Source organism: Fusarium falciforme, chromosome 4, assembly GCF_026873545.1.
Source record: "Fusarium falciforme chromosome 4, complete sequence".
In the NCBI taxonomy this organism is placed as follows: Eukaryota; Fungi; Ascomycota; class Sordariomycetes; order Hypocreales; family Nectriaceae; genus Fusarium; species Fusarium falciforme.
The window spans coordinates 3,510,288-3,528,525 of NC_070547.1; the positions used below are offsets into that span (position 1 = coordinate 3,510,288).

Consider the following 18,238-nt stretch of genomic DNA (forward strand, 5'->3'; position numbering starts at 1 on the left):
AATTTTTTCTTGTCCTTGTCCGTGTCTGGAACAATTCGAGAATTGTGTGATGCCAGGGTCACTCGGGGTGGCAAATTGTGGTCGGGGCCGCGTGCAGGGACGACAGGACAACAAATTCCCCGAGAACGGTTGCGGATCGAGGCGGACGGGTAGAAAAGACGTTGGACTGATTGATCCTCAGAGTAGGGATATGATAGTCGGACAAAAAATTTTAGTAATAAACGTAGGGCAAGATTTGTTCGGCGAGTTATCCCAGATGGGCGAGTAAAAGACAAGATCGTCGCACGGGTTGTTTTAGGCTCAATAACGACTTGGGGAAGCCCCGGTGGGTGATCTTTTTTAAGCTCCCGAATCTCGATGAGTGAAAAATTCCTTCACAATGAGTCCACTTCACGAAAGACAGACTCGACCTTGCGTCAACGTTAAGGTACCACAGGCGAGAATAGAGATGCGCAAACGTGGAGACGAGGCTCAAGCTATGTCTGATTCGGCCGCCGTAAGAAGCGGTATGGACTGTTCAAGCGTCGAGTTGCAAGGACAATGCCAGGGACCAAAAGAGGCCGAACGTCCAAGTGTCGTGTAAGTCGAAATTTAGGCGACGGGGCCGGGTGGTAGTCGAAAGGGGCGCTCTTGTTAGCGCTGGTTGGTGTTGTTGGTTCGCTGGGGGAGCGTGGAGACAGGGCAGGACGGCAAGGTTCGAAGGTACTGTAGCGAGGGAGGAGAGGGAAGAGGAATTGTCTCTGTTGTATGCCTCTGGTGATGGTGATAGCGGTACACAATCGTCGTTCTGGATGATTCAATGCAACCAGAGTCAAGGCAGGCGAAGTCGGGGCACGCGAGTCTTAAGTATCAAGCTGGGGCACCTGTCAGTCACCTGGGATGGTGACTCGCTCGACAGGTTGTCGTGATTGAGTGAGCGAGGAGCCGAAAGCGGAGATGGGACGCCCGCAACAAGTCAGCCAATGACCCGCCGCAATCGACACTGCGAGCTGCGACTATCGGATTGCGCGAGAGTGCTGGGACAGGGTTGGGCTGAGGATCCTCTCAGGGTGCCCAGTTGGTTGCTAGTCCTCTGACAAGGGGACTTGCAGGGTCGCGGCAGGGACTGGTCCCAACAACAGGCGGGAAACCTGCAATTATGGGCTTGTCGAAAAGTCGGAGACTTCTTGTGACCCTTTTTTCGGTGGATTGGGATCCCGCTGGGGATTCGTTGCTCTACAGTGGCGTGGTGTGGAGAGGATGTGTCAGTTGGGATGCAGAAACGGAAACGTGAGGCCTTGGTGCTCGAGCGTGAGCGGCTGGCCAGTGTGTCGGTAGACGCGTGCGTATGTCAAGGGCGTCGATTGTGAGGGTGAGGGTGTCTCAAGCTGACTGATACGATGTCCGCAGACGTCGTCACGCTATCAACAGGCTGATTCCTGAGCCATCAACGAGTGAGAGAAGGCAGCAGCAGTGTGCGGACAGGCTGGAAATTGTATAATGAATGGTAACTGGTTCTTTCGAGACGATGCAATAGCAACAGTGCTCAGCCCAAGAGTGAGTGGGAAGAGGACGGATGATATCAAGGTTGAAAAGGTGAGGATGGAGTAGGTAGCTTGACCACAGACCAACCACCTTGAACCTGGACGGGGTCTGGGGAATGGGGGTCTCTTTTGTATCTTGGACCTGGGACTCGCAACCGTGATAGATAGCGATCCATCCTGATACGCGTGCGGCACCAGGGTTGCATTATCAGACGTGCGAACCAGGTACACGTCGATGCGAACTTGAGCAACAAGGGGATCTTTGGGATACCTGGCGTCCCTAGCGCAGCTACGGCACATGATAGCATCGCTCGGACACGATGGTGTTTGGAGGGGAATCGATGAGACGTATCTCGTCATCATCATGTCTGCGCAGAAGCACCGTACGCACCGTACCGTGACTTGACTTGCGCAAGCTCCGAGGAGAGCAAAGAGCATGATCCCTTGGAATCTAACTGCGCCGTGCAGCCGCGTATCAGCAGCGACCGCAGCCAGCGAACAGCAGCTCGTGCATGTTCCTCTCCGCTCATCCCGATCGGAGCTAGAGGATATGGATGGATCACGGAACGGACGAATGTCAGGGACGCATCCACCGGCCATCGGGGTGTGGATTGGAGGTTCAGTACATTGTAGGAGGGGGTGTGCATCTCTGTTGATGATCTCCAAGGGTCCAGGTGTGATGGATGGATGGGAAACCAAACCCGTGTGTGGGTTCGCCCCGAGGATGGAGCTCCCAAGACCGGGAAGTGATGGCCTCAAGGATCGCCCGCCAAAAGTCTTGGTTGATTTGATAGTGGTGGTTTGGTCCGTCATCATTCATGCCATGGTGTAGGTGTTGCAAGGTGGGCAGGTGACGATGGGACGCGGTGTTCTGTCGCAATGCCTCTTTGGTGACGATGCAGGAGCAGCCACCATCGCGCCTGCCTACAGAGTGCCTAGCTCCAGCGACTAGCAATCAAGGTAGGGGCCCCTCCATCTGCCGTCCGTGGCCCACCCGAGGAGGCACTGGGCACTGGGGGCGCCTGCTTTCTCCACCGGGGCGCGCCTGCCTGGGGGGACCTGCTGCTGCTTGCTGGCCGCCGCCGTCAGGCACAGGGAAGAAGGAAGGAGGGGCCGCTGTATGGAAGTCACTGAGAAGCACCTGCCCTGGAGTTTTAGCGGCCCTGGAATGGAAGTCTACCTTGGGTACCTCCTGCCAACTGTCCGCCAACCAGCGGTGGTCGTCTCATCCACCCCGCCGAGCACGTTTCGCCGTCTTGCGGTGCGTGTTGCTGGCTTACTCTTGCGTCTTTGCGACGCCATTACGCAACAAAAGTCAGTTTCTAGCAACCAGGGGTGCCATCGTTTCAATGGATTGATCTTCGCACACCGTCTCTTTCTCAACAGGGTTCCAGTTCTATTCCAATGTTTCTCCCGAAAGCTTCGTCTGCGGGCCGTCACAATCTTGTTCCTGTGTGTGTGTGTGCTGTGCCTGTGTGTGCGGGAAGCAAAGGCCGCTAACTCGGAAAAAAAAGGGTGTGGTTGACAAGTGTGTTATTATGATGTGCATCATCGTTTGCAGACCCAGACCTTGATATCCAGTTGGTGGTGCACGAGAAGGGGGAAGAAAAAGCCCGAGGAAGAAGAAAGGAAAGGGAACAAGAGGGAGGTCGTACGGGACCTATCAAACCAGCCCCGTGGGCAACTGATTCACCCGTAGCCGCATGGGCACCACATGGGAGGGACGGATGGGGCGGGGATTTTTTCCGTTTTGTTGACGATGATCCATGTGGATTGCTTGGAATGAATAGAGGTGAAGGATAGGACAAGATGGGGATACATGATATGTAGATTGCGTACGAGGTTGCTCCCAAGATCCATCAATCCTTGGGCCCATGTGGATGAGCCCGTGCTCCAGTGCATGAGTTTTCCTGGACAGACAATGGATGCAATATCCAGCCAAACCCACAGATTTCAAGCCTCCATCACCAAATCTCCACCGTCAACAAATTCCCACCAACATGCCTACAGTAATGTACCTAGCTGGCAAGCCTAGCTACGCGGACGACGTGCGTACCTCCGGGACGGTCAACGCACCGCGTGTCCGGTCACGGCCGCAGCGAGCGACTGCCGACTGGATTGACTGACTCCGGACATTACATCACCGCACAGATGGGGTGCCCCCTCTCCAAGCCCATTGTCCTTCTCATGACAACTACTCCGCTACTTTGTAGTTACGGTATCACTCCGTCCAGGACAAGAACCGAGGTGGGGTTCGGTTCCTTTTCTCTCTTCCCTCTGGAGCATGGGTTCTCTATCTCTGGTCGTATCTCAATCCTCCACCGGATACGGTGGAAACCTTGTAGGAGTTCTTCCCCCTGACTCCGTTGAACATTGCCGACATGGCATGGGCATGGCAGCGGTTGAATTGACTTGCGGGGCCGGTCCAAGCAAACCTCCCCGGCGATGGAGTCAAGTTGACACTGGAAGCGGGGAAGGGAAGGGAAACATTGGATCCTCCGTCCATTGAAAACGCCAACAGCTTTCGGCCCCAGAAAAGCCAAGCTCGCGACGCCATCGAGCGCCGGGCCGACGACGATGCGACTTGGACCTTGTTCAAGTGAAGCCAACGATTCAGTTGAGTCAAGTGCCACCGAGGACTCGCTTGTGTTTGTTGTTCTGGTCTCTTTTTTATCCTCGGTCCAACGGGCCTGTCTGATTCGTTCCCCCGCTTGTGATTCCCATCATGAATGAGCTGCGCTGCACCCTGACGACAATCATTCATGGTCAGGGCCAGAGGATAGAGGGCATCAGGGTCGCGGGCGCGTGGGAGCCAGCGTGGGGGGTTCCCATCCCAATGCCAATGCCAATGCCTGCACCCACACCTCCTCTTTGCTTTGTGTCTGGGGTTCCATCAGCTCCCCTGGGTTGCGTTTCGAGCAGTTATTTCCGTCCGTCCAGTCTGATTCGGCTGGCTCGCGTCCAAATCTGGGGCAGATGACAGGAATGGCCTGATGAGAGGAGAAAAGGACGACTGCAACTGTCATGGCTATCAAAAGGCGGGCTTCCGTACAGTTTGTGATGTGTCTGAAACACTGCGACGATAATGCGCCCAGAATGACCCTTCCAATGTGCAGGGTCTGTTTCTCTCTGCTCTTGACGCCGTCTCAAACCTGGCGGTTTGAGCCTTGTCCGTGTGTCTGTCTGTCCATGAGGGTTGAGGACGACCCTCCATCAAGGTCCGGGAGCTACCTAAATGTCATTGACTCTAGCTTCTAATTCGTCCTCCCTTGAACTCTTCAATCTGCCAATTCCCCGTCCCCGTCCCCCGTCCGGCTCATGTAGGGACCCGTCGGGGTTCTCGCTTCAAGTTGGAAGGCCTCCACTTGCGGCTCAGCAACAGCCCACGAACTCGGGTTGCGGAGCCTCTCTTGTCGACAAAGAAGAAAAGAAAACAGAAATTTTCATAACGGTTCCGAAAGTAGCTTGAATCCAGGGGTTTTCCCTGAGTCCAGTCCTCTAGATCCATGATCCTAGAGCTCGTGGTCATGGCTTCAGTCACATCATCTGTGCTCACGGGCCAATCGTTCTCGCACGCTTGGTCGGGTTCGCTTATTTCACCATCAAAGGGATGGCCCTCGTCTGACTGACTCGGATATCTTCGGTGTAAAAGCCCTCCAGTGACGATCCAGGGCCAATCTTCAACACCGCGCCCAGTGACGATGGTTTCGCCAGCTAACGGACCAAGACTGCCATCTCAGGCAAGGGCTGTGAGTCTGGGCCTGTCCCCTGCTGCCGAGAGGTCGGGCAGGCATGTACTCGGTAGGTAGGGTCTAGGTAGGCTAAGCTACGGATAGGGTCTGGGCGATTATCGTCAATATCTGGCGGGCAACCAGCATGAGGCCAAGATAAGGCCTCAAATGCGCTCTACGCGCCGGAATTTCACGACACCTCACCAACCGACAGCCGCAGGACCTGACCTATTCTCGCACAGTAAATGATGTGATGTCGTTTATTGATACGAGTATAGCCAGTCAGTCAGTCAATGTCCGCTGGTAGTGGAGTTGACTCGCCTGATGCGTGCTTTCGGCATTCAACCCCTTGCCTTCGACGGCGTCAATATATGGATTAGACATCAAAAGAAGCAACATCTGTTTGATCCATCTTCCGTCCGCCCACTTCACACACGCATGTCGTGCATCACCTCAACGCCCACTCCCCACTCGATGCTACCCTTCTTTCTCCCTGCCTACAAAGTTACAGCTACCCTGAGATGCCCTCTCGCCACATCTCGCCATGCCCTCCCTCTGGCGACGTCGAGAGAGATGTGCCTGGGAGAAACCACCTGACCCGTCGCGTGTATTGTTCTAGACTAAAGGAAGAGGGGGTTGCACCGTTTTGCCTGCCCTGAGCGAACGGCAGATGCTGCAGATGTTGTGTCGTGTCGTGTCAGATGCATCAAACCTCCCGTTTCGATACTGTGCTTCTACGGCTGAGCAGCTCAGCTCAGCTTATCGCGACCGAGGCCATCCAATATCTTATCCAGACACCCCCATCCATGCCAATGTCCATGTTAATGCCCGGTTCAATCTCTAGCTGGAGCTCTCCCCTCCGGGTAAACAACCTCGTGATCGCTTATCTCCCTCTCGATTCAGTCTCTAGCATGCCTCGTCTGTGCTTATTGCCTGCCCGATGATTTGATTATCTGGCTGATCTCCTTTCCCCCTCCACACCACACCAACTGATAGCTTGCCGCCCCCATCTTGACTCCACGCTCGGCGATCAAGGGACCAAAAAGCAAGAGCACGCGCCACGGCCGAACTCAATGGGGTAAACCAGTCGATCCATCCATCGGTCGTTGCTTAACTAAACCGCCGCGTGTTCGACTACCTATCCTATCGCCGAAGATTCCCGAGACCGAACCCAGATCGACATGTTCATCGTTGAATCGTCTCTTTGGCGAGTCGTCATCGTCAGCGTTGAACTCGGCAGTTGTCTAGATCCTCAGCTAGTCAATCCCATCATCAACTCCCCACGCTGACGTCTCTGATCACTCTGCCTCGTCACACCATTCGCTGCCTGCATTCACTCACCTCGAGACGCAGCCTTGCGGGTACCGCGGCCTTACCCCAGAGACACGAATCCCCTCAGAAACGGCCAATCCCCACAGCCAAGATCCAGAGACGATGGCATCATCCCCGGCGGCTCTGTTGACCTCTATATCCTGGGCGTGGAGCCGCATCGCGTCAGTTGAATGTGCTATGGCGATTTGACACTAGCAGCCGACTACAGGGTTACGGTGCTCAGATGGACGCCAACATAAAACTCGTAGCAATTCTAGGCTTCTATGGGGTGACGACATGAAAATTGACTCAAAACTTTGCAGCTGAGAGATCTCCTCGCCTCGTCATCAAGTCAAGCAATGGTGTCAATAACTCAACAACGACGTAACCTTTCGACAAGGACACCACCCTATCCCATACGCCTGCAGTGCCTGGCGTCAATGTCACACCAAACTCAAAAGTTGACGTTCTACCTTTTTCGCTCGTATTTCGCAATTGTTCCTGCAGTTCATGCAACCCATACCCTACATCTCCTCGGACCTCCGGGACCTGTGTCACCTCAACAGTGAGAAATGACAACAAGACTTGCAGGCGGTGAATGATGGGTGGGAATACCTCGAACTGGATCATGTTTCCTTTGATCTTCCCTACGTGCTCACAAATATGATCCGGGCCTTGTTAGAATCATCGCGTTGAGCACCCCATTCTGCCGCTGGTCTCCATTAGACTGGATGAGTTGGAAGTGGAAGAGAGCCACCACTCATGCTTATGGCCACACAAACGATTAGGCACGAGACCATGGCTCACGGAGAGTCATGGTGTCACGTTCCGGCCCGCCCTCTGGATGTTCTGACACGGCAGCCACCCTCCAGGTCTTGAGCCGTGTCAACTTGATGCCTGGAAGTCGAGATTGGGAGGTCAGGGGACATCCCAAGGGAACGGACATAGATCTATTCGGCGTCCTTGGACACCAGCTTCATTGTCAAGTATACCTTAATATTGTGAGTGAGCCTCAGTAACGTTATCTCTTTATAAAAATCATCCCCATGCCGAGTTATCAGCCAGGGAGGCATTCATTTGCATAAATACCTGTTAAGCCGATGTGTCAAACACGTACTACCCCTTCTCAAACGGACAATGGATTCTACCCAGATGACTGGCTCCTGAACGACTGTAAGATTTAACCACGGTGCACTGTCGTGCTCAAGTGAGAATCAATGAGTGGTGGTCTTTCAGACCGAGAATGGTTGCTCATACGATTGTCACTCGTTGCCGAGCGCAGCACTATGATCAATATTGACATAAAATTCGTACTCGTAGCCCTGGAGGCAAGAGGCCTTTGCGGAATAGTCAGCTTACTCGCATTGCTTTACCTGATGAGAGCACACGACAACCATGGCACGACGACCATGGCACGACGACCATGGCACGAGCACCATACGAGCAAACGGCGAGCGTAACGTATACCAAGCTACAAAGAATCGGTTCTGTCTGTCGAGAACCCATGGATATCAACATATGTGTAGTTTACATGGCAACAGGAACTCGGGCAAGATGGTAGTTTCAGCTCAGTCTTGGTATTACAATGGCGTCTGCCATCTCACTGACACGCTGAAGCTATCCAAAAGGGCCACTGCATCAGCGGCATTGATATTACACATGTATGATAAGCCCCTGGCTCTAAAAAGGAGAGTATGAGCCACGGGCAAAAATAAATGGTATTCCGACAAAGTCCGTTCGCTGCCAAGTCGTTGTCGTTCCGACTCCAAGTACTCCATGATCCCTTTTCCTTCATTCCCTCACAGAGTCGCTATAATGAAGGGTTTGAGCGTCAAGCTCGGTAGTGTACGCAAAGAAAATTCCACGTCTCTCATTATCCGATACCCCCTGTTATGGGTGGTAGTATGTCTGATGGGCCGGTTCTCCCGGGATCTGTGGTGTCCGTCTGTCGGTCGCCAGTTCATGTGGTGTGTCAGTTGGAAAGTATCCGGGCTCAGTCTTGTTGGTTGTGTTAGATCCCATCGTGCCATCGTAGTGCGGACTCCCAGGAGAATGGCCTTGGTCCGGGAATTGCATCATGCTCACCTGCGGAATCCAGACGTTGCCATGGGCATCGAACTTGGGTTCATTGCTTCCATGCGGAGACATGTGACCTGTGTTGTCGAGGTTTTCCGAGGGCAGTTCCACTGGTGGCCCTTGGTGAGGCTGGACTGTCTGTGGTCTTGACTGGAAAGGAGGTGGGCTCGCAGGGGTAAAGGTAGACGACTGCGGGCTCCATGGGCCCGGCGAGTACTGGTTGGAGCTGACCGAAGGATGGGTGGGATGGTGGTAGTCATATGGCTGTGACATGGCCTGTTGAGACCCGGTGCGGGTGTTTCGTCGTCGATGTCGTCGAACGAGGCAGAAGACGCCGACGAGAGCAGCAATAAGAGCAACGGCTCCGCCGACCGCGATACCAACAATAGCCCCTGTCGAGAGCTTATCATTCGATCCACCGTTACCACCATTACCTGGTATCTCCCGTGATGGGGTCCGCGAGGCGACTGATGCTTTTCTCGTCATGAGGGCGTTGAGATCATCATGGTCAAAGCCACCTGCTGGCTTCGTCTTTGTTGCCCCACCGTCTTTATTCCCTCCTACGACCTTGATGACATCTGTCGGGACAACATATTTTGTCTTGTCGGGTTCATAGAGGTCCCATGGGGCTTTGTTCTTGTTCTGCCTGCCCAGGTCCATGAGGTGCAGACCCCATTGATCCGGGACATCGCACACGTCGTTGAGCGGGAAGAAGCCACCGTGGACAAACATCTGAGCCTCGTTGACGACGTTGCAGGTAAAGCTGTGGTGGGGGAAGCTTCCGGTCTTGTTAGTATCGGTGGGATACATCCTGATCCACTCAAAGGTTGGCAGCGTCAAGATGTAGATATCGTCAAAGCCGATGCTGCCCTCTTCCTCGCCGGCACCTCCATAGAGGTAGCTGAAAACCGTCAGCCTCCAGATTATTTAACCCCAACAGGAGTGGACTTACATATTGTATGAGGACTGGTCTTCCACCCATGTAACGCCTGCGCAGAATCGTCGTCGCACTTCGGGAACGTTGCCAGTCGCGTTTTGGATATAGAACTTTCCGCTCAAGACGTCGTAGAGCATGATCTCTTCCATTGGTTGTGCTTCCCAACTGTCGTTTCCAGTCGCACGGATTCCACCAAAGTAGACGAGCATGCCGCCGTCTCCGACCGGGACGTAAACCATCACGCCCTCTGCTCGGCCTATATCGTCGGGTCCAGTACTGTTGGTCCACCTGTCATGGTCCATCTCATATCGGAGGAGGTAGGACGTTGGTATTTCGGGTGCATCTCCCCAATCCGGGACAGTCGCGTTGTTCATCCATCCTCCGTAGTAGTAGGCCTCGCCTCGACTTGGGATGGAGACGCCAGCTCCGTAGCTCAGTCCGACGATGTCGTTGTCCCTCGGGGACCCGAGATTCTGCCACAGATCGTTGATGATATCGTATTGGTAGAGATCGAAATCCCATGGTGTCTCGTCATAGAACTCGCCGCCAAAGAGATAGATGTACTTGTTAACATCATCAGGCCAGAAGATGCCACCACTGACGTCAGGAATTGTCGAGTTCTTGCTGAGATTGGCATACGGTTGAGGCATGCCCGAGCTAGCAACAGCGTTCAGATCATGATAGATAAAGTAGGGGTCTGGGTTATCGCGTTAATAGCTTCTTCCCAAAGAAGCATCTTGGCCGAGATCCAAGATCGCCAAGACAAGCGGATCGACATACTGGAGAAATTCTCTGGTGTTCCGGAACCACCATCATATGTGACCAAACCTCCTCCAACGTATAGCTTGTTGTCGACTACAGCACTCTGGTGACCCCATCGTCGACAAAAGTTGTTGATCGGATCCCGTTGTTGAACCGCGACATTGACGTGGAAAGCAAGGAGTGCCAGCCCCAGCACCACCAATCGCTCGTGTAGTCGGCTGGTCGGAGACAGTGAGATCCACATCATGGTTTTCACCGCGACGTAGCATACATGCTCTCCGAGGATACGCGTCGATCACCAGTCGCTCCGGGTACCTGAGGAAGGCGATGTGATTCCAGACGGCCGAGATACTCAATATCTTCAATGTTCCGTGTGTGGTGACGAAGAAGGGAAAAAGTCGACAGTGAAACAGGCTCGTCAAGCATAAGCAACAAGCAAGCCAGACGACGGACGCACGCTGCTCATGGGCAGGGGAGCCCCAGCCGTCAGGAGGGAGCGCAACGGCAGATGAGAGTGGCGGAGGCGGCATCCGGGGCTGTCCATGTGTGTGGTCCAGACTCGCGCCAGACTCCCGCCGCCCGACGCCTCGGATTGGAGGTCCACTGTGCTGTGTGTGAGAGCCCCATGAGACGAACAACTCAGCAACAAGGCGCTGCCTTGGAAAACCGGACGGCGAGGGGATGGCTGCATGCATGCGCCTTGCCATCCACTCAATTCACTTCACTTCACCCACACAGCCAGCGGCTCAGCGCCCTGCGGCTCCCGTGTTCCTGCTACAGTACAGTACGAGGCCGCGGCTGTGGTGAGACGAGATGCCATGTCTAGCACAGCGTGTGCGACAGGCTTGTGCTGCTAGTCCACTCCTTGACCATCTTGATTCGCACAGGGCTGGGAGCTGGACGCAGCTAGGCAGGCCAGCAGATGAAGACCTGCCAATCGCGCGCTGCGGGCGTCCCTTTCAGCTCGTAGGGTCGACCAAGCTCGACGCCATCCTAGCCCGGAGTCGCTCACAGGGCTGAATGGGGTGACACCCACTTCCTGTTGGGCTTGCTCTGCCCCCCAGTCCCAATGTCTACGTAACCAGTTCTTCGGGAAATCAGGAGACGGAAATTAGGAAACTCTAATAAAGTTCATGTCTCGAGGCCGTTGCAGTTGTCTCTGTCTGTCCCGGCCTGCGCGGGATGAACCCCTTTCTGAACGACCGCGTTTGTCTGACATGATAATGATGATGGCTGACCGATTTTGCAAACCTGCATCATATCTCTCACAATTGGGTCCTCCTGCCCCTGGCCTGGTCGTGCACAGCTCACCTCTCATCCATCCATCCATCGACTCAGCCTCGGGGATCAGTTCCTTCAGCTAGACGCCGCAACCCTTTCATCCACCCATCAAGTGGGAGACCCAGCGCCGCACGGATATCGCCGTCCAGCAGTCCTCGCATAGGGTGCGCCTCCTGCTGCTGGCACCCGAGCCAAGCATCCTGGTTCTGCTCTTCAATGGCTTCCAGGTCCCGCGTGGCACAACCCGCCAAGTCGAGGTCCGTCGAAGCTGCATCATCACGAAGAGCCACAACTGAGAGGGATGCCCCAATTGCCTTTCTGAAAGATTCCACGACAATCTCTTCTGTTTGGCCCTCGGGCATCAGTAGGTTCCCTTTTCGGATCAAACCTTCGAGCTCGGCCCCCGATAGTCGCCATTCTTGCCAGAGCGATGCTACCGCGCCTAGACGACCTAGAAGGACTATGTAAGCCCGATAGATTTCCAGGGCCAGCAGTGTAGCGCCATCATCGCGCCGCTCCCGGAGGAAATGAATGGCAATAGATCGAATTGATCCGTGTGCAGTGTGGCTTTCTGCAGCATGGGTATCGTTGCGGATACCCGTCAACAGACTCAGGAGGGTCTGTCTGTCGCTCATGTCGAGGAATCTTGACTCTGAACTGACTCTGAGATGGTGCGAGTACGTCTCCAAAGTATCGAGGACGTCACCCAAAGCTTCATCCCCAAAGTATCCATCTCTAAAGGCCATGTCGAGATATTCCATGGTGGCCGCAGGCTTGCCCATCTCGGCTGAAAGCCTCAGCCCAAGCCCACACAACGGCTCACCAATATGGGCGCCACTAGACGATAGTCTCTGGCTAAGGTTGCCAAGGAAAGCCAAGAGGTCGTGACAAGTTGCGCTTTTCTCCTGGCAGCCGTTCAGAATATTCGCGCATGCATCCCGAACCTCGCTAGAGAGGCTGGAAGGTGGTCGCCCTTGGCCGTTGTGGAGCGTCTGGTGAAAAGACGTGGCGTCCAGGCCTGAAGACAGACATTGCGAAACCAACCTGCGAATGCTAATAACCGTGTCCTGTTCTCTTAGGGCTGATGCGAGCTGGCTGGGAGACGGCGGTTTGTTGGTCTGCTGCTCGGACTGTGCCAATTGATTGCGTAGCTGGAACCAGTGAAGCAATAGCTGGTCGTCCTGTTTGGCGTGTCCTGGAATCCCGTTTTTCGAGCAGATGGTGTGGAACCCTTGTTGGCGGTCGGAGGAGTCGACTGGTGGGCCTGGTGATGAGCTAGATGGGGCTCCGTTGAGGGCTGCGGAGAGAATGTCATGGCTCCCGAGTCGCCAGGAACTGGTTGGCTCCATCGATATCTCGAAAACCTTGCGCCGGGACCAATCGACCTCGCTCAGCAGCTCATCGAGCCGACTTCTCAATGCCTGGCGCTTGGGATCCACAGACCAGTGTTTGAGCATCTGAGCCTCATCGTCCTCGGTACACGTCCGCACGTGCCTACTGTCCATATCGTCGAGGTCGAGGAGGAGATTGTTGATCTGGAAGAGTTCCCGATTCGGCGGCTTCTTGGGTTTTGCCCTGCCCCATCTGTTGACGGCATAGTAGATTTCTCCGCTCTTGTCCTCTCTTTTGATGAATGTCTTTTGGCGGATTTGTTGTGCTCCAGCGTTTAACGTTGGTTTTGCAACCTGTGGTCTTCTGACAGCTGCCGTGCGCATCATGTTGGCGATAAAAGGGAGATGAAAGGCTGGACACGTTGCAGCAGGCGTGCTAGATAAAAAGCGTCAGAGAGGACAATTGCAGACGGAGAAGATGCTTGAGGCGACACGCGACTTAAAAAAGCTGTGATATCATGTTGGGAACTTGAACAAAGCAAGGAGGAGTTGGAAATGGAAAGTGGGAGAAGGCCGCGCGCATTCATTCCTGCTCTCCCCGCAGACACGCGACATCCGAGGATGGCTTTGACGCCCCTTCCTTGACAAATCCCCGCCGCCATCAGCCGTGAAGCCCCCTCCAATTGCCTTGTACAGGCTGTTTTGGTTGAAGTTTACAGGCGTTCTTTCAGGCAGGTGCTGCCCCAACGGTCCGATTCCCCGCCCCGCAACCCCCTAAAACCTGGGGAAGTGGAGGCCGCTACGGCAATTGAAATGACCAGCAGCAGATCTGTGGCTGTGCGACTGAGCCACAAATATCGGCGTCGCAATTACACTTTTCCGCTTGGCTGGGGTGTTGACTGTGACTCTTGATCTCAGATCAAAGGTGAATGAACCTTCATAAAGAATATTAAATCACTGGCATATGAATGATAGCCTGGATCGGATCTTTTAAGACCCTCACCCTGGTCTTTCTATCCCCTCTGAAACTCAGACCTCCAAGTTTCCATTTCCTGCCTTGCATTCACTGCCCCACTATCTTCCCATTTAGGACTAGCTTTTGTTTTCAACAACCTGAATTCACAACACTCCACGGAGCAACCGCATCATTTGCTTCATCACATCAAACCGACAATATGGCACCTCCAGCAAAGAAACGAAGAACAGAGGCAGTTGAATCGTCTTCTGCAGAAGAACCGGAGACTATTGAAGAAACCCCCGCCAAGGGAGGTGAGACCGACGACCTCTCCAAACCCGACGACACAACCGCCACCGAATCATCCACCGAGAAGAAGGATGACGCGCCTGCTCCCGATGCCAACCCTGCTTCGAAAGCCAAGGATCGAATGGCCCGCTTCAAGGCGCTCCAGGCGCGAGCAAAGACTTCGGCGGAAACGAACCTGAAGGAGGCAACACTCGAGTCTCAACGACTAGCGACCGATCCCGCGCAGCTCACTGCGCTGCACCGGAAACACGCCATCGCATCACACAAGCTGCTCAAGGCAGACGTGGAGGAAGCTGGCGAAGATTTCGAGCGCAAAAGAGCATGGGACTGGACCATCGACGAGAGCGAGAAGTGGGACAAGCGACTCAAGAAGAAGGCGGCTCATCGCGACAACAACTCCTTTGCGGACCAGACGCAGGAGGCCAACAAGATATACAAGCGACAGCTCAGAAATATCAACGCCGATATGGAAAAGTACGAAAAGGATAAGCAGGCCCTTATCGAGAAGGCTGCGGCATCAGGCGGCCTGGACATTGTCGAGACCGAGGACGGCGAGCTCATCGCTGTTGACAAGGATGGATCCTTCTACTCGACCGCAGATTCCACGACGTTTTCTCAAAATAAGCCGGATAAGGCGGCAGTCGACCGTCTCGTGGCGGATCTGCAGAGAGCCGAAGAGCAGCGACTGAAGAAGAGAAAGGAGAGGATGGCACAGAATGGCGACGAAGGGGATGTCACGTACATCAACGAAAAGAACAAGCAGTTTAACCAGAAGCTGTCTCGGTTCTATAACAAATACACTGCCGAGATCAGGGACAGCTTTGAACGAGGTACAATGATTTAGAGGGAGATGGTCCATAGATGGCGCTTTTTAGTCCTCAGGGGTATTATACAGTCTAGCGTTGTGCTTTTAATACATCATCATAACCACGGCCACTACAGCATTGTTTTCCTCCATGCCTTGCTGGCAAGTTCCTCAATCTGGGGCACTTCGAGCGCGCCCTTGACGCTCTCGTCGCCCAGGGCCTCAACCACAGCCTCGGCGACAGTCTCAACCTTCATCGGCTTGACACCAGCTGCACCCATAAAGGTCTTGAAATAGTTGCCGGTAAGGTCGTTAAAGGCAGTGCCCAGGCCGACCATGGCAGCCAGTGGCATCGTGACGGGGCGCGAGCTATCAAACATGAAGGACGGTCGGATAAAGATGCCCCTCAGTTGAGGGAACTTGGTGGCAATGGTGACTTCGGCCTCTCGCTTGGTCGAGATGTAGCGTTGAGGAAGAACAGGCGCTCCTCCAGCAGCAGAGATGTAGCAGAGGGAGCTCACATTCGCCGCGGCGGCATGCTTCGCCAGAGTGACGGCACTGTCACGGTTCATGATCTCATACGAGAACTGGTCCTTGGGGTTGGGAGGCTTGATATCCTCGCCTTGTCCTCGCTGTAGGGGATCGACACCACGGTCGCGGACAGGCGCAAAGGCTTTTCGGAGGCCACTGATGGGCGATTCCTTGCCCGAGATGGCACCCTTGTAGTCGGCTTCGAGGAGGATGCCCATACTGTGGACGACATAGTCGGCGCCGTTGAGCAGAGGAGCATACGTAGCCGGACGGAGGATGTCACCTCGCTCCCAGCTGACCTTGTGTGCCCACGGCGGGGGAGAGGGGGACGAGGTGATGGTGTCCCATCGGGGGTCTCCGGAACGGCTTAGATGAGAGATGAGCTTGTGATGTGTGGTGGTGAGCTTGCGAGAGGCATTACCTGATGGAAGTCACATCCCAGCCTCTTGCCACAGCATATTTGCAGATTCGAGAGCCTAGAAACCCAGTTCCTCCGCAGACGACGAGCTTCTTTGTCGCAGACATGTTGGTGTTGGTGTTGAAAGTGGTGTGATGTCAGGGTTCACCCGGAGCTAGGTTGAGCTTTAGAGAGCTTTTAAGTAAGAGGAAAACTGGACCGGCTGCTGGAGGAATATGAAGAGCAACTGAGACAAAATCGCAAAAGGTGTGACGTGCCAATTGAGCCCTACGGCCGAGTCCCAGTAAATGTTGAGCACTTCCCGATGGGAGAGAGAAATCAATGAAATCATCATCGGACCTCGAGGCTGCGAAGTCTTCATGGCTTGCATCCGTACTAAGCGATCATTGGCTGAGACAACTGTGGCGCAACCCAACAATCAGTCGCAAGGCTGACGACCGTCGCCAATTCTTTCTTCTACATCTCATCTCTCCTCACCCCGCCATCTCCCAATATCATCCATTTCTAATCGCGCGGGCGCATACCTCTTCTAAGGGAATAATTACTACACTATGGCGCCGCAAAATCAACTAGGAAAGCGCGTCAAGCTGACACAGGTCCGACGACCCTTCATCGTGGGAAGCACCGCCAAGCCCTTCTCAGATACCAACCCGCGACCAGCAGGCATCCCCGACATCCACACACACTCCTGGCAGGTCTTTGTGAAGGGCCTCGACGATACAGACATTACATACTGGCTACGCCGCGTGCAATTCAAGCTCCACGAGTCGATCCCTAACTATGTACGAAGTACGGCCTCGACGCACCATTCCCCCATACGCGCTATGACACTAACGGCGAAATAGTGGTTGAAGGAGAGCCTGGAAAGCCATTTATCGTCAACGAGACGGGATGGGGAGAATTCGACATCACTCTCAAGCTCTACTACGTTAACGACTCGGGCGAGAAACCCCAGACGCTGTACCACTACCTCCGCCTGCATCCCTATGGACGGAACGAGGAGGAGAAGCAGGCCATGGTCGCGTCAAACGGCGAAATCCGAGCATGGAGCTACGAAGAGCAGCTTTTCAACGAACCCTACGAGACATTCTACAACATTCTTACACAAGGCGCCGTGCCCAAGGGGTGGAAGCCGAGCGGCGGCAAAGGCAAGGGTAAGACGCGCCTACCGCCACCGCCTCCTGCCGATAGCAACGAGGTATGGGAGCGCTCGGCCATGATACCGGCGCACAACAGGCCAGGACAGCCCTTCAGCCTCGAGACGGAGGCAGCCGAGATCCGAAAAATAGCAGAGGCCCAGGCGCAGGCCGAAGAAATGTCTAAGAAGATCCTGGCCGAGCTCAAGAGCAAGGAGGAAATGCTGGCCAAGCTCAAGGCGGAGAACCAGGCTGCTGCTGCCGCGAACAAGTCTTAGACGGAAACGGAAACGCAAAAGAAAGCAGAAGAGCCTACGAAGAAGGTGCCAAAGGCCAGAAAGATCAAGAACCGCCACTGGTAGATCACAGCTTGAACCCGACAGCACGCATCATGGATTGCTATTCAGGCGCCAATGTGATACCCGACTGCGTTGTGGAAACTCGGAATTAAAGGGGGCAACATCCGCTGTCAAGATTCCACTTTACACAATGAGTCAACTGACAGCGTCATTCCGAGGTTTTGACGTTCGATTGGACGTCGTCTTGCGAAGTCGGCATGAGATGTGCCAACTCATCAAGCTCCGGTCCACAATGGACGCCAGGGGTTAACAGTGGAGGTCACGAGAGGAAGCCGTCAGAAGCAACATGTTGCCAAGTCAGGGGTCGAATCAGGAAGTACGCTCCCGAAAGCGGCACACATGGGATAGACTGGGCGCTTAGAAGAGAAGAGAGTTTGTTGCATCTGTTTCCTTAGACCGTCGTGCCATCAGACAGAACTTGACACTGAGTCATCGTATGGGACGGTGATGAATCTGGAGTAATGTCACAAGAAGCAATATCGTCAGGTAGCCCGAAGATCTTTGAATCATGTGAATTGGAGTTGTCTCTGCAGCAACACAAACACTTTGTGGGTGCTACCCAACCCGCCCGGTTAACCCTTTTATCCCATACCATGGGTTTTGTGCCTGTTGATATCTCGGCCATTCCCAGTCTCAGCCAACCTCACCAGTCCTACTCCGTAACCGTTCATCAAACACCTTGTACCAAGCCATGTGTGCAAACCATCCTCCTGGGACCCGCGACCAACCCAAAAACACAAAGTTAACCCTATCCAGTCGCACCCTGCGCGACC

At 54.3% G+C, this 18,238-nt stretch overlaps 5 protein-coding genes across 5 annotated transcripts; 2 read left to right on the forward strand and 3 right to left on the reverse strand.

Moving 5' to 3' along the window:
- Nucleotides 1-8,455: 8,455 nt before the first annotated feature.
- NCS54_00579600 (Hypothetical protein) lies at nucleotides 8,456-10,587 on the reverse strand (the record flags this gene model as incomplete). Its single annotated transcript, XM_053151283.1, has 3 exons — nucleotides 8,456-9,542; nucleotides 9,594-10,275; nucleotides 10,359-10,587. The coding sequence occupies 3 exons, from the start codon at nucleotides 10,585-10,587 to the stop codon at nucleotides 8,456-8,458; spliced, it is 1,998 nt and encodes a 665-aa protein (XP_053007258.1).
- Nucleotides 10,588-11,674: 1,087 nt separating this feature from the next.
- On the reverse strand, nucleotides 11,675-13,339 carry NCS54_00579700 (Hypothetical protein; the record flags this gene model as incomplete). The annotated part of the gene is made up of 1 exon (XM_053151284.1): nucleotides 11,675-13,339. The coding sequence occupies one exon, from the start codon at nucleotides 13,337-13,339 to the stop codon at nucleotides 11,675-11,677; it is 1,665 nt and encodes a 554-aa protein (XP_053007259.1).
- Nucleotides 13,340-14,112: 773 nt separating this feature from the next.
- On the forward strand, nucleotides 14,113-15,060 carry NCS54_00579800 (Pre-mRNA-splicing factor SYF2; the record flags this gene model as incomplete). The annotated part of the gene is made up of 1 exon (XM_053151285.1): nucleotides 14,113-15,060. The coding sequence occupies exon 1, from the start codon at nucleotides 14,128-14,130 to the stop codon at nucleotides 15,058-15,060; it is 933 nt and encodes a 310-aa protein (XP_053007260.1). The 5' UTR covers nucleotides 14,113-14,127.
- Nucleotides 15,061-15,152: 92 nt separating this feature from the next.
- On the reverse strand, nucleotides 15,153-16,077 carry NCS54_00579900 (Epimerase domain-containing protein; the record flags this gene model as incomplete). The annotated part of the gene is made up of 2 exons (XM_053151286.1): nucleotides 15,153-15,918; nucleotides 15,974-16,077. The coding sequence occupies 2 exons, from the start codon at nucleotides 16,075-16,077 to the stop codon at nucleotides 15,153-15,155; spliced, it is 870 nt and encodes a 289-aa protein (XP_053007261.1).
- A 444-nt stretch (nucleotides 16,078-16,521) lies between these two features.
- Nucleotides 16,522-17,384, forward strand: NCS54_00580000 (Protein AF-9-like protein; the record flags this gene model as incomplete). The annotated part of the gene is made up of 2 exons (XM_053151287.1): nucleotides 16,522-16,759; nucleotides 16,816-17,384. 2 exons carry the CDS (start codon nucleotides 16,522-16,524, stop codon nucleotides 17,382-17,384), a joined length of 807 nt encoding a protein of 268 aa, XP_053007262.1.
- Nucleotides 17,385-18,238: the final 854 nt, after the last annotated feature.